The sequence below is a fragment of the Numida meleagris genome, chromosome 5 (genome assembly GCF_002078875.1).
Source record: "Numida meleagris isolate 19003 breed g44 Domestic line chromosome 5, NumMel1.0, whole genome shotgun sequence".
Lineage (NCBI taxonomy): Eukaryota > Metazoa > Chordata > Aves > Galliformes > Numididae > Numida > Numida meleagris.
In genome coordinates, this window is record NC_034413.1 from 10,979,920 (window position 1) to 10,992,353 (window position 12,434).

Below are 12,434 nucleotides of genomic sequence, written 5' to 3' on the forward strand. Positions count from 1 at the left end.
CACGGATAGCTGCAGCCTCAGGTACTCCACAGTGACGCAGTAGTTATCTTTCTAGCTCCCTAAAAGAGCAGTTTTCTGTTATGAACACAATGTTTTTCCAGCTGCCATCAGCAGTTATTTGCCCTAATGCAGGAGGTATGTTCTTGCAAATGTGGTCCCATGTATATCCTAGGATGAGCTCTTTCCAGACACACATGGAGCCCTCTCTGGTCCAAGCAGCAGTGTGACAAACTGCTCTGACAGGTGGTGATAACCACTAAGTCTCACTGAAGATGAAGTTTGTGTCAAATCAAGAACAAGGCAAGTTTTTTGGCATTTAATTTTTGCTCCCTGTTTTTTTGTTTGTTTGCTTTGGAGCAACTTTGGGATAATCTTTGATTAAAACTAGTTCTCTGGACAGATATTTCTCTAAAAATTGTCTGCATCATTTAGAAAGTTCTCAGCCTTCATTGAGATTAAATTTCTTTTTGAGAAGTGAAAATATTTCCTTTTTTTTTTTCCAGTAACATCCAATTTTTCTTCCTTAATTCCTCCCATCTGTTATGAGTTATTTTAACATCTCTCCACTGCATCTTTAAGAGTGTAGATGGAGAAATTGGAGGAGAAAGAAATTATGAAAAGAAATCGTGAAAACTGTAATCCCAAATCTTTCATTTTGAATGAACATAAGCTCATTTCTGTGAAAAACCTAGAAAATCTGAAACAACGCTGACCATTTTCACCTTGTTTCCTGGTTTAGAAATTATATGGAAAATAATTTCTCATTTCATCCTCTGTAGCAGCTCACAAAAGCAGTCCCTCAAATCCTAGCGATCAACAAAGACTGAGATCAGCCCACAGTTTAGCTGAAGGCCCACAGGACCATTGTTTATGTACATCGCTCCCATCTATGTCTAAATGGGAAGCTATGGCCTTGCACTAACAATGTTATTACCAGATCGGGCCATTACTGTAAACTACTTTGCTGTTTCAGAAGAACAGAGACAGTAGCAACAGTTTATGCGCATGTGATGGATAGAAACTTAAGTTTAAATAAAAAAACACAGCCATCACTCTCCAGCTAATGTTTGGAACTAGAGCAGAGAAGTGAGGGAGGAAAGAGAAAAGAATTCTTTTTAAACCAAGTGAAAAGGCCCAGGAGCATTTCTGAAATGGAGGAGCAGAAGAATTGAGAATATTTTTTAGCTTTATTATTTCACACAAAAAATAGTTTGTTATATTTTGGTTTTATAATTTTAATCTCAAAATACCTCCCCATTTTTTCAGCAAAACTATGCTTAACCACTGTTTTTCTCCCCTTTCAAGAAACATCAGCATTATAAACCTGAAAAGACTTTCCAGCCCCTTAACAGGAAGGGCACGCGTAGCTGAGGCTGGTTTGTAGCCAGCATGTTGCAATGCAGAGAGGTAGCAAGTAAGGCCTAAATCCTACCCATCTTCCCATTTCAGTTCAGATACATTAATGTCCTCTATTCAGACTGCCAGCTGACCTAATTTCTGTCTGCTCTTGCAACTCTGCAAGCGCTAGAACCTCTCCCCAAAGATGCCTCTGATCTTCCTTCCACTCCCATTGGGTCTTATAACTCAACACTCCGCAGAATAAGGTCCACTTTTAGCATCACCAACTCATGAAAAGTGGATAAAAGCTACTCACCACTAAGTCTACCACCTGCCTCAAAAGCCCACCACTCCTAGGGGCTATCCTCAATTCAGTTAGGTTGAGAGAGAGATTCTTTAGGAGCTTTTTTGCTAACTTTTTTTCATTAGCCTCCCTGCACTGATCGGAAATGATCAACCCAGCATACAAAAATTACTCCAGTAGTATTTCCACCCAGATCTGGATGCAGCCATTCTGCAGCACTCATAAGACAGACCTTTCCTAGCTCAGTTATCATGCATCATGATTCAGCTAAAATCTCTTGCGCATCCTAACAAGCACTTTACTTCATCAGCTTAACTCTTAAACACATGACATCACTAGGAATAAAGGTACTGCAACCAGGCAGAGCTGAGGTTACACTGGGCAGTGTAAACACACTGATGTTTGTGCACACTGAGATTGTGGTAATTTTGTGTTTCTTTTCCTCATCTTCCCTAGCTGATGTCATCAAGAGCCTTCTCAGAAGTGGACAACAGTGACAGAGGTGAGTAGGTGATGAACATCATTAAAATATTCATGACAGACTCACAGTCTGTCCTGATAAATTCTTTTTCTGCTCCATCATAAGAAATGATAATATATCTAAAAATTAAAAAAAAAAGACTTGCAGTTATACACAGAGAAATAAATGGTGCTGATTGAAATATGACAGACAACTGGAACACACTTGGAACCAAAGTGTGATTCAAGTGCTCACCACAGTCCCTGGTTGGCTGGAGTGTGTGTGTGCGTGCATGTGTGTATGTGGTTCAGGATTTGTTTTAAACATATCTTCCTTTACTAAACATTAAATTATTTCCTAAGAAATAAAAAGCTATGTACATTGTAATTATCTACAGTAGGCCTTCGGCATCCTCGCTATTCACATGCACAGGGTTTGAGCTGCATTCATAAACTCAACCATGTTTCTTCATTGCTTGTGGTGCTGTCCCCTCCAGCCAATCCACAGTCCAAGGAACACTGATGTGCATGCCCTGATTTTATTTTTCCACTTTCTCTGCAGTCAACAATGCCAGAGGGTGACTGAAATTAAAAGCAATTACAAAAAGGCAAGATCCTGCAAAAAGCTGAGACATGCACGTCATTGGAATGTGAGGACTGCTGGCAGGTTGCAGAGTCTGGTCCAATGGCCCAGCCCAAGCCTTCTGGCAGGATGAAGCAGATGATTCATGACTCACAAAAAGAGCAGAAAAGGGACCATTTACCTACATTTACCTTGCTTAAGGTACCATATCTACCTACTGTATTTGAATACTTAATTCCTATTCTGCATTTAACAGGAGTCAGGCATTCAAATCCCATTGCATGCTTCTCTCATTCTTTGCATTTATTTCTGATCCGATGGACATTTCCTAAGTATGAAGAAACCTGCTATTTATGAATGCAGCCCTGGTAAACAGAAAAAGCCCACCCCCATCCCCTCCCAAATGATAATAATGACATATAACTCTTTCTTTTTTCATAATAATAACAATAATAATTACAAATAAAAAGTCAGAAATTTTGTAGACCAAGAGGATTCTCAGTATTAAACACTAGTGCAGTTGGGGATTTCCTTTGTGCTTTCACTGTTGGCAATTGTTGAAATACTTCCTGTGGAGGAGAAAATGAAGAAGAGAGTCAGCGCAGTAGCTTCAACAGTTGGGTCTATATTGCTTCTCACTCCTTCTTAGGAAGTGATTGTGTAAGTGTAGAGACAGAAAAGGTGCTTAGAAGTAACACATTCTGCTTTGCATTTGCAATAAGCACAGACTATGCAGAAAATTTGTTATTACAGCTCCGTCGGCTACCAGTAAACTTGTTAAGCTATTAGCGGCATATTCATTTGTAAAGATAGCACATCAAGAGTGTAAGCTTGGCTCAGCTGATTCTTCTGAGGGTTTGGGAGCCCTTCACAGGAGAGAAAGGGTCATGAACAGACCAAAGCAGCCATTACTAACTCCTGCATACCTACCACTATTTCCAGGTTCCTGCTCTAGTCATATAACAACAGGAAAAAGGCTGGAAAACCATAGGAAAAACTCCCTGTTACTATGTTGCTGATAGAATTTTTCCCTCAGTGTCTCAGCATCTGCTTGTACATAGGGTCACAGTCACTGGTTCACATCCTCACCACATATACAGCAAAAAAGCCCCAGCCAAGGGCTGTGTCTCACCCATCACTCGTGTGTCCAGCTCTTTGTCCATCAGCTCTTCAGGGTCTGTGAACTCACTCAGAGTGATTTTGGGTGCATTTTCACTTTGGCTGACAGAGCCAATCATTTCCTGCTCCTTGTCATGCTGTACTTGGGCATAGATATTAATCCAAGGGATTTTCCTGCACAGAAAGGAAAATAGGTTATATTTTGCCAAGGGATCCTTGGTATGTCACTGATTAATCAGACCAATTAAATTGAGACCAATCTCAAAAATGCAGCAGTGGCACTGATGCAGAATATCATCTCTCAGATGGTGATGGCACCACAGTGATATTCAGCCCTAAGCGTGCCATCAGCATCCACTAATAACAAAACCAACCTAAAGCTACCCCAAGTCTCAAGCCACTGCCTTCCTACCCTGTGCCTAGAGGCTCCTCCAGCAGTGAACCTAATGTTCTGGTGCTGCCCTTCTAAACAAGAAGGTGTGTGCACAGTGGACACTGCACACCCAGCTCAGACAGCAGCAGTCAACTAAGTATAATCAGTCGCAATTGCCAACTCCCTCAGTATTTATTATATGATCAGTGGTGCATTGGAAACCAAAAGTAAAAATCAATTGAAGCACTACTATTAACTGAGAAAAAAATTGCTAGGTTTGTTTCTACTGACAGGCCCACAGTGACACAGTAGAAAATGCCACATCAGAAAGAGTTATAAAGAACTGATTCTGCCTCAGAGAACGAAAAGGACTTGAACCTCATAAAACCTACCCAAAGTCTATTTGTTACCATTTCATTGCAACACATGGTTTGTCATACTAAGGATCATGACAGTGTGCAGGGACTTATTTTCTCTTGCTGCTTGGAGAACTGAGAAAGTGAAAGAATTATTTCTTCTTCCTAATTCCAAGATAATTTAATTTGGACTACTGGAATAATATGCTTGAAAATCAGACAGATAGACAGACAGATAGTCAGGTAGGCCCCCAGGCATAGTCCCTGGAGGAATATTTAAAGAAAGAGAACTGAAAAGTAACGTCTTAAGCATCGTAGGGGTTGCTAGGATTATCTGTGTGCAGTGGACTGTTGGAAGGTGACCAATTGTTCTTTCTACCTGCCGAGTCTATAGCTTGATGGACTTAATAATAAGAAGCCTGTGTGCAAACCAGCAAAGCACTGATTCTATAAATCTGTGGAATTAAAAATTCATGCAGGCCCATGCTCTTCCCAGAACCTTTCCCTGTAAGCAGCAGTTCTGTATTCAAGCCAGGATCACCGTTAATCAGAAAAGTACATATTGCTAATGGACTTCTGCATCACTAAGAGCTAGAGGAAAGCTTTTGTTTTCAACAGCTTTTAACTTTCCATTCATAATTGTTGTGTGCTCTCACTGAGCTAAAGTATTTGCTTTCTGTTCCAAAAAATCAAGCTGAGGATACTCCAGGTATCTAACTTCTAAATTCTGGCAGTTGCACATGCTTAGGACAAAGCAGATTAAGAACTAGTAAGTTGAAGAGCTTTGGACTAAGCAAAACTCATACATTTAGTCATTTCTTCTCTCTTCCTCCCTCCCCAACCAATTTCCAATACATTACATTCTCAGACATGTTTTAAAAGGACAGGGTCTTTTCAGCCCTGGAGCACAGCACAAGGCTGGTGGATGCTACACTCACGGTTTCATTAAGGCTCAGGATGCTTAGCTAGTATGAGAGTTTGTTTTATGAGACGTAGAAGCATAACATGATGTGGACTCTGGCAGTCAAAATATGCAGATCCTTCTTCCAGACTGATCCCTGACTGCAGATCCCCAAAGACGTTAGTACAAACCTAAGAAACTATCTCACTAAGATGAAAAGGAAAACACACCTTAATCTGGCCCATAGAAAAGATGGGAGAGTGAATGATGTAGCTGAAATTCAGACGAGGCGAATTTCCCAATTTGGAGGTTTACAAACTATTAATGTCCAAATTTTTATTTTTATGTTTCTAATACAATATTTTGTCACTAGGCAGAATGTGAGCACCTAGACCATTTAACACAGTAAGTAGTGTACTGAATACAATATTTTTGATAAGAAGCTCCATCTGCCTAAAATACATTTTCATAAGGTAGCCCTTCAGCTAATAGGCCATTCTTATCCCATATTTTGTTTGATAGCTTGCAGGAGCAAAGCATCATAGGCCAGCACCTGTCCTGTCTACTGTCAAAGCAAAAGATGTATTTTAACATCTGGCAAAGTAAATCTCAGCAGATTCCTGAAGACTTTTTGATGCTTAACACAAAGTTTTCTGGCATCAAGACTCCCTCCCTTAACAAAATGGCACCCGTTTCTTTGCTCTTGCAAAAGCTATTCACTTTGCAAGTTACAAATGAGATCCTACTGCACTAAGGCAGTTGGCAAGATGGATGTAGACTGTATGAAGACATCAGTCATGTTTTTTGACTAGGTGAGCACGCAGGCTTCCCATTTTCTGGTCTGTGGTTCAAACAAATCTGCTGAAGCAGGTCACAGCTTGACTTCTGAGCTCTTGGTGAGTTTTCAGAGCACTGATGTGGAAGAGCAGGAGGTGGATTTCTGTCTGTATTTAAGAACTACAGAGCTATACTAGTCTAAGCCTTAGGCCGGTACAACTCATTCTACACCTGCAATCGAAGCACTGCTCTGCCTATATTTCCTGTAAACCACCCAGCATCTCCTCCTCCTATCCTGCACAGTTTTTCAACTTACCTCTTGAACTTGTAGATCAAAAAAACAGCCAAGCCCACAAACACCACAGACAACAACATCAGCATCGCCGAACTGCTGTGACCCGTGCTGGAATCAACAAGGGGTGCTGCGGGAGGAAAGGCGGAGCATTACATCTGCAAGGTACCAGTAGCAAACACATAACTACCTGAGAATTGAGCTCACCTCTGCCTTTGTCACATCTGCCTTATTATCACCAAGTCCTGGTCTTTTGAGAAGCCTCAAGGCTCATCATTCTAACAGGACGAAACCACGACCTTTTAAGTCAGTAATTTTCATATTGTAAAGCAGCCCAAATCAATAAACCTGGACCCAAGCAGTACTACACTTTGGATCTTTGATCCACCCATCCTTGGTGTTTTTGGTAGGGTAAATAGAGTGTATTATAAAACCTTGTTTGCGCAGCTATTTCCACAGCTCATTGAAACACACTGTCTTAATGGACTGAGAACTATTAGAGAGTCTGATGAGAAGGCTCTAATAATGTGCAAATGATTGTAAGTAGCATCTGAACATTTCTCACTGCATAAATATTATTATTATTATTTTTTTCCTTTTCCTCTCTTGTTCTCTATTCTTTTTCTGTCACCTAGACAATGGGGATAAATTCTCTGCAAATAGAGACACTTCTGGTTCTAGCTGCAACTTTTACATTTAAGAGTCCGATCCTAACAGCATTCTGCTTCCACCACTTCTATGAGCTCTTTCTTGGAAAATAACTGACTCTTATTTCACCCAACTTAAAAAAAACTATGGAAATGGTCATGAAACAAATTGCAGATGCAGCACCCCCATTTACAGTGTTTTACTAAAACAAACCCAGAGACGGGCCTGGAGACTGCAGAAATTTGGATCTCATTCCACTTTGTAAATTACTTCCTTTCAGATTATTCCTGTTAACTCTCACCTCCAAACAACAATCAGAAAGCAAAGATACAAAGAGATTATCTTGACAGAACGTGAGCCTTAGTTTTGCCCAAGTCTTGGCTCTCTGAGAGTCTCTAGTAAAAGGAAGCTAACATGCATTATCCTAGGACATGAATCTCACTTTTCCAGAGAGGCTATCAGCAACGTCACATGCACAAGATCCCATACTTCAGATAACTGCAAGGGCAGTCATAAAAAGCAAGGGCAAAATAAATTCTTCATCTCCTCTACAGTCATCACTGTTTCAGCAATAACTGAGCGCTTCACTCTAGGCTGGACAAAATTCTCAGCTGTAGCTGAGAGCTTCACACCTAAAGCAAGTGCGATGATGAAGCTTAAAGGAACTATTTGCTACTATGTGAAAATGGAGATAGTTAACAGTGAAACAGTGATCTGTAGAAGTTAATATTCAGGTCTAGATCTTTTCATGACTGTTGCACACATTAATGTTCTTGGCTAGTCATAACATTAAAAATCCCACTACAACGAAGATGTGATCCAGTATCCATGAAAGTTAGTAAGAATGCTCCCACTTAATTCTACAGGTGCCCAGTGAGAGTTTAATAGAAGACCATTAACCTGATGCTCTAAAACACTTGAAAAACATCAACACACTAGTTAATTATGCCACAGAGAACTCTTAACTGGTACTTTTAATACTTTTGCAAACTGGTGCATGAAGATACCACTGCTTGATTCTTGAGTCCTAAGTAACCCAGTAGCATACACCAAACTGAGAGTGCTCTAGTTTAAACCCATTCACCTGGAGCCGTATGAATCCTCAAAAGAACCACAGTTATGCCTTTTACTCACCTAATGTTAACTGAGTGACATACACAATGACTTCAACACCAGGTTTCAGTTCAAACTGGACCAGGTTCTGATTGAGGGCATTAAAAAGTATTTCAACAACCTGAGAAAATAATAAGAGATACAGGTTACTATATACAAGAGAGTCAGCTCAAGAGAACATTCAGGAATGTATGTAGCCTATGAATGGTGACTAACATCTCTTACTGTCTTCAGGAAGAGAAGGAAGAAAGTAGGGAAGAGAAAGGGATATGAGAAAACGGAGGAAGTGAAGAGAGATGTGCACGTGCTTCAGAGGGAACGGAGTGTTATTGAATTCAAGTCTCCCTACAAGACAGACACACTTTTGAGGCTGAGTGTTACTATAATTCTCCTGGGAATACAAGGCAAGAATGGGAAAGTGGTGTGGAAGAGAAATATGGATCTTCTCATTCTCTACTATGTCCTGTTTGATCTAATGTACTTGGAAATCACTGAGATATTTTCATTAGTGGGTGATGGAACCAAGCTGGGTAGTCCAGCCTAGTAACAACTCCTTACTCTCTTTGATTCAGGACAAGCCTAGTCACGTAGCTCCTGTTCATATACATTGTTAGGATGCTACTATCCAGTGACATCAAACTTGTTTTATTTCTCTGTCATTTAGATGAGGAGCCTTGAAATGGAGGCTACTCACAGCTCAGCAAGCCAGCTATGATGTATTATTTGATTACCTCACTGCATATATTTATCATGTGATCTGGAGCCTGAGCTTGTTAGTGCCTCGTCTCCATCAAGTAATTCTGATTGTCAGGGCAGAGCTCCTCAAGCAGAAGCCATTAATAGGTTCCAAAGTACAACTGAGTAGACTGCCAAATAAAGTTAGACCACTAGAGCTACAACTCATGGTCAACTAGGTCAGAAATCCAATCAGATGTTTGCATAATACTGATACATGAAACAGTTTCACAACTGTGTGTTCAGAGAGAATTATAATACGAGTAGGCCCAACTGAACTGGACAGAAACAATTCCAAGAAAATCTCTCCAAATAGCCTTCCAATCCTTCCTTCTACTATGCCTCTCCTTTGAGCACACTTAAAAATGTTAATTTAGGAATGCAGTTTTGCTAGCTTTCTACAATAAATATACTACCCTGAAGGGGCTTTGAACTTTGCTCAGTGGGTGAAAACAACTTCCACAGAATTCAGGAATTCTTTGAATTATTCAGCGTCTGATCACAGAATAGTTACTCTAGTAGGTGCTTTAAGATGGGCTTAGCCATAGCTTCCACATAGTACAATAGTAGGAATGGTGCATACAAGAACATTAGCTAGAGCAAAGAGGTTTTTTTCAGCACTACTTCACTCTTTTGCTTTCACAGACTTGATGTAATCACTCGGTAATTCTAGCAAAAAAAGCTTTAGCAGACCAGTGCTCCTGTGCCTAGCTCTTCCCTTGCCTGTATATCACTGTAGCTATTCATCACTGTAATTACCTGTTTATCTAAATGGATAGATATTGTAACTTTCAAATATAGTTTGCACACATCATGTGCTGCTGCAGAATAAGGAGGTCTTGTTCCTGTGATATATGAGCTGAAGATCTTGATTTATTTTTAGTAAGCCTCAGTAAATTATCTTGCTGCTTTGGCCTTGGTCTATCAGCATTCCTCCACGTAGTGGAGGGAGTGCATATTCCAGGTTCCTTTGGCCATAACTACCGTAATGAGGACACAGTACTGATCTAGGTGGAACCACTGCTGGTAGACTGTGACACATCTCACTGAGGAGCTTGGAAAGCCCAATTTCCCTGTGAAAGTCATTCTCTTTAATGGCATAAACTATAATGCCACAGTCCCAAATGCATCCCATTCCATTACACTTATTGCAAGTCATTTCCAGTGCTGAAAAGATTAAGGGACCCATCTGCAAATGGTACGATGGGAATGAATGGTCTGCGAATCCTCCTTTCCTTACCTGCTCCAGATCAGCCTCATTGCTTTTCCTCCTCTCTGTTGTGTTTTTATGGGGTAGCACAAAGAGCTCAGCAGAAGTAGGCAACCCAGGAAATACAGCTACCAAGATTTGTTCATCAGGAATACCAGTCACCTAAAAAAAGTAAAAAGGTGGTCTCTAGCGGCTCTTCTATTGCTGATGTTTCCATTCACTATGGGAAACTACACACCCATCAAACTGCTAGTCAGTTCTGCTATAGCTGTTGTGGCCCTCACAAAACTCACAAACTGTTGTACCCACTGAGTGAGTCTTAAAATAGAGGTTCCGCTAATGACGCACTGTCATTTCTAGAAGTAAATGTAGTGTTGACAACAAGCACATGCCCAAAGATCACAACCCAGACTTCAAAGTCAAAACTTATGATCTCCCCATATCTGAATTTTCCATATAGTCCCTTGCTACAAAAGAATAATCCAAAGTCAGATCCAGAGACTCAAGGAGACAAATAAATGTGCAACTAACAGTGATATATGATGAATACTACTTGCAATCACCTTCTAACAACAGGTTATGTGGATCTACATCTGCTACATATGAAGCAAATGAAACATATCAACGGGGCAGCCTATTCCTGGTGGTTTGTCCTATAAGAACAGATTGTAGGTTGCAACCAAACAGTCGAAAAAGGATTATATGGACAAGCATTTCCAGATGCTTTCTTTCTATTGTTGATGTTACTGTTATTACAATATAACTCATTTATTTTTTCTGCAAACTTGACTTGAATACATTAAAAGGGAAGACCAGCTAAAACAAATAAAATAAGTGTTTTCTCAGGGTGGGAAAACAGTCAAGGAAACTCTCATAAACTGTGAATTTCGAGAAGGCTGCAGATGAGAAAAGCTGAGCAGGAATGTACTTTCCTCAAAAATAATCAGTCACCATTTCTAAGAACAGATGTAGCTGAAGCAAAAAAAAAAAAGCAAGATATATTTTTTGGTAGAAAGTAAAAAACACAAAGGCCTGACCAAATCTATTTCTTGATTTCACACAAAAAGGAAATCCCTGGCTATCTGATACCATAAATTATTCTGTCCACTTTCTTTCAAGAATTTGAGTGCTAGTTTACATATTCTAATTAATCCCAAAGGAAGATTCAGTATCTTCCACCCTCAGAAGCTTCTCTTTGTCCTGTGTTTTAAGAGGTAAGTTTATTCTCCCTCTGAATCTTCATTTTCTGCCCCAGTTGGAAAGGGAGTAGATCTTTATAACATTCACTAGTTGTTATACCTAGTTCCATTGGAAGACTGAGTATTAGGAATAGATAAAAATATCTTCCTCATGCACCTAACATCACTACATCTGTCTGTCTTCTGGGATTAAGTGGATCAGCTGTTAAACTGCACACAGTAATACTACCCAAATGTTTGGAGCGAAACCAGTGCAACTTGTAACATCAATTTGGCAAAATAAGAATAATAGTGATGCTATTATAATCAGGAACTTTTAAAGTCCTCGGGGATATTAAAAGCTGAAAAATGCCACAGAAACATTAATAAAAGTAATTACAATATTTCCACAGAACTCCCAATATAGTATGCCTCTATAAAAAGATTCAGCATATTAAGAAGCAGTCGATTTAAAATGATAGCTTCATTACTACGTTCTTCCTACTCCTTTAAGCTAGCATGTTGAAAAAGTCTGCATAGTTTATCAGCCTAGTCTACATCAAGCAGAAGAGGTGGAAACAGAAGCTCACCTGTGCTAAAGCTCTCCTGATGACTTTGCCAATATCTTGTCTCCATTCAGGGATGTCAGGGTTGTGGTAGTCCAAGTTAGGAGAAAAGGAGAGGAGTTGAGATTGGAAATACTCTGGAATACAAAAACAGTATTGATGAAAAGATTAAATGGGCAGTACTTATGGTAAAGCCAAAAGTGAGGAAGTAAACTGAAAGACTATTATGTGGGTTGCTCTGAAAGTAATAGCTCCTATTTATTTCCATGGAAACTACAACAGATACGAAGAGCACAATAACACCATTTGATAGAGCAAATTCTCAGCTACAGAACACTATATTTCCACACAGTCACCACCATTAACTGTGCATTTTCATCAGCAATAAACAAGAGCTTGCATGCTGCGCTCATGTGCCTCACCAGTGGAGGTGACCCACTGTCGCTGTTGTCACTGCTGAAACCCTGCACCCACTGCCTCAA

The 12,434-nt window shown here is 40.0% G+C and overlaps 1 protein-coding gene across 3 annotated transcripts in view; it reads right to left on the bottom strand.

Moving 5' to 3' along the window:
- SORCS3 (sortilin related VPS10 domain containing receptor 3) overlaps window positions 394-12,434 on the bottom strand; it is a 278,287-nt gene continuing 266,246 nt past the window's right edge. For all 3 annotated transcript variants that reach the window (XM_021399905.1, XM_021399907.1, XM_021399906.1), the window contains exons 22-27: window positions 11,977-12,089; window positions 10,239-10,370; window positions 8,285-8,384; window positions 6,527-6,632; window positions 3,817-3,977; window positions 394-3,253 (exon numbers count right to left, since the gene is read on the bottom strand). In XM_021399905.1, the coding sequence (XP_021255580.1) occupies window positions 3,189-3,253; window positions 3,817-3,977; window positions 6,527-6,632; window positions 8,285-8,384; window positions 10,239-10,370; window positions 11,977-12,089 (677 nt within the window). In that variant the 3' untranslated portion in view covers window positions 394-3,188. The remainder of the gene's footprint in view (window positions 3,254-3,816; window positions 3,978-6,526; window positions 6,633-8,284; window positions 8,385-10,238; window positions 10,371-11,976; window positions 12,090-12,434) is intronic.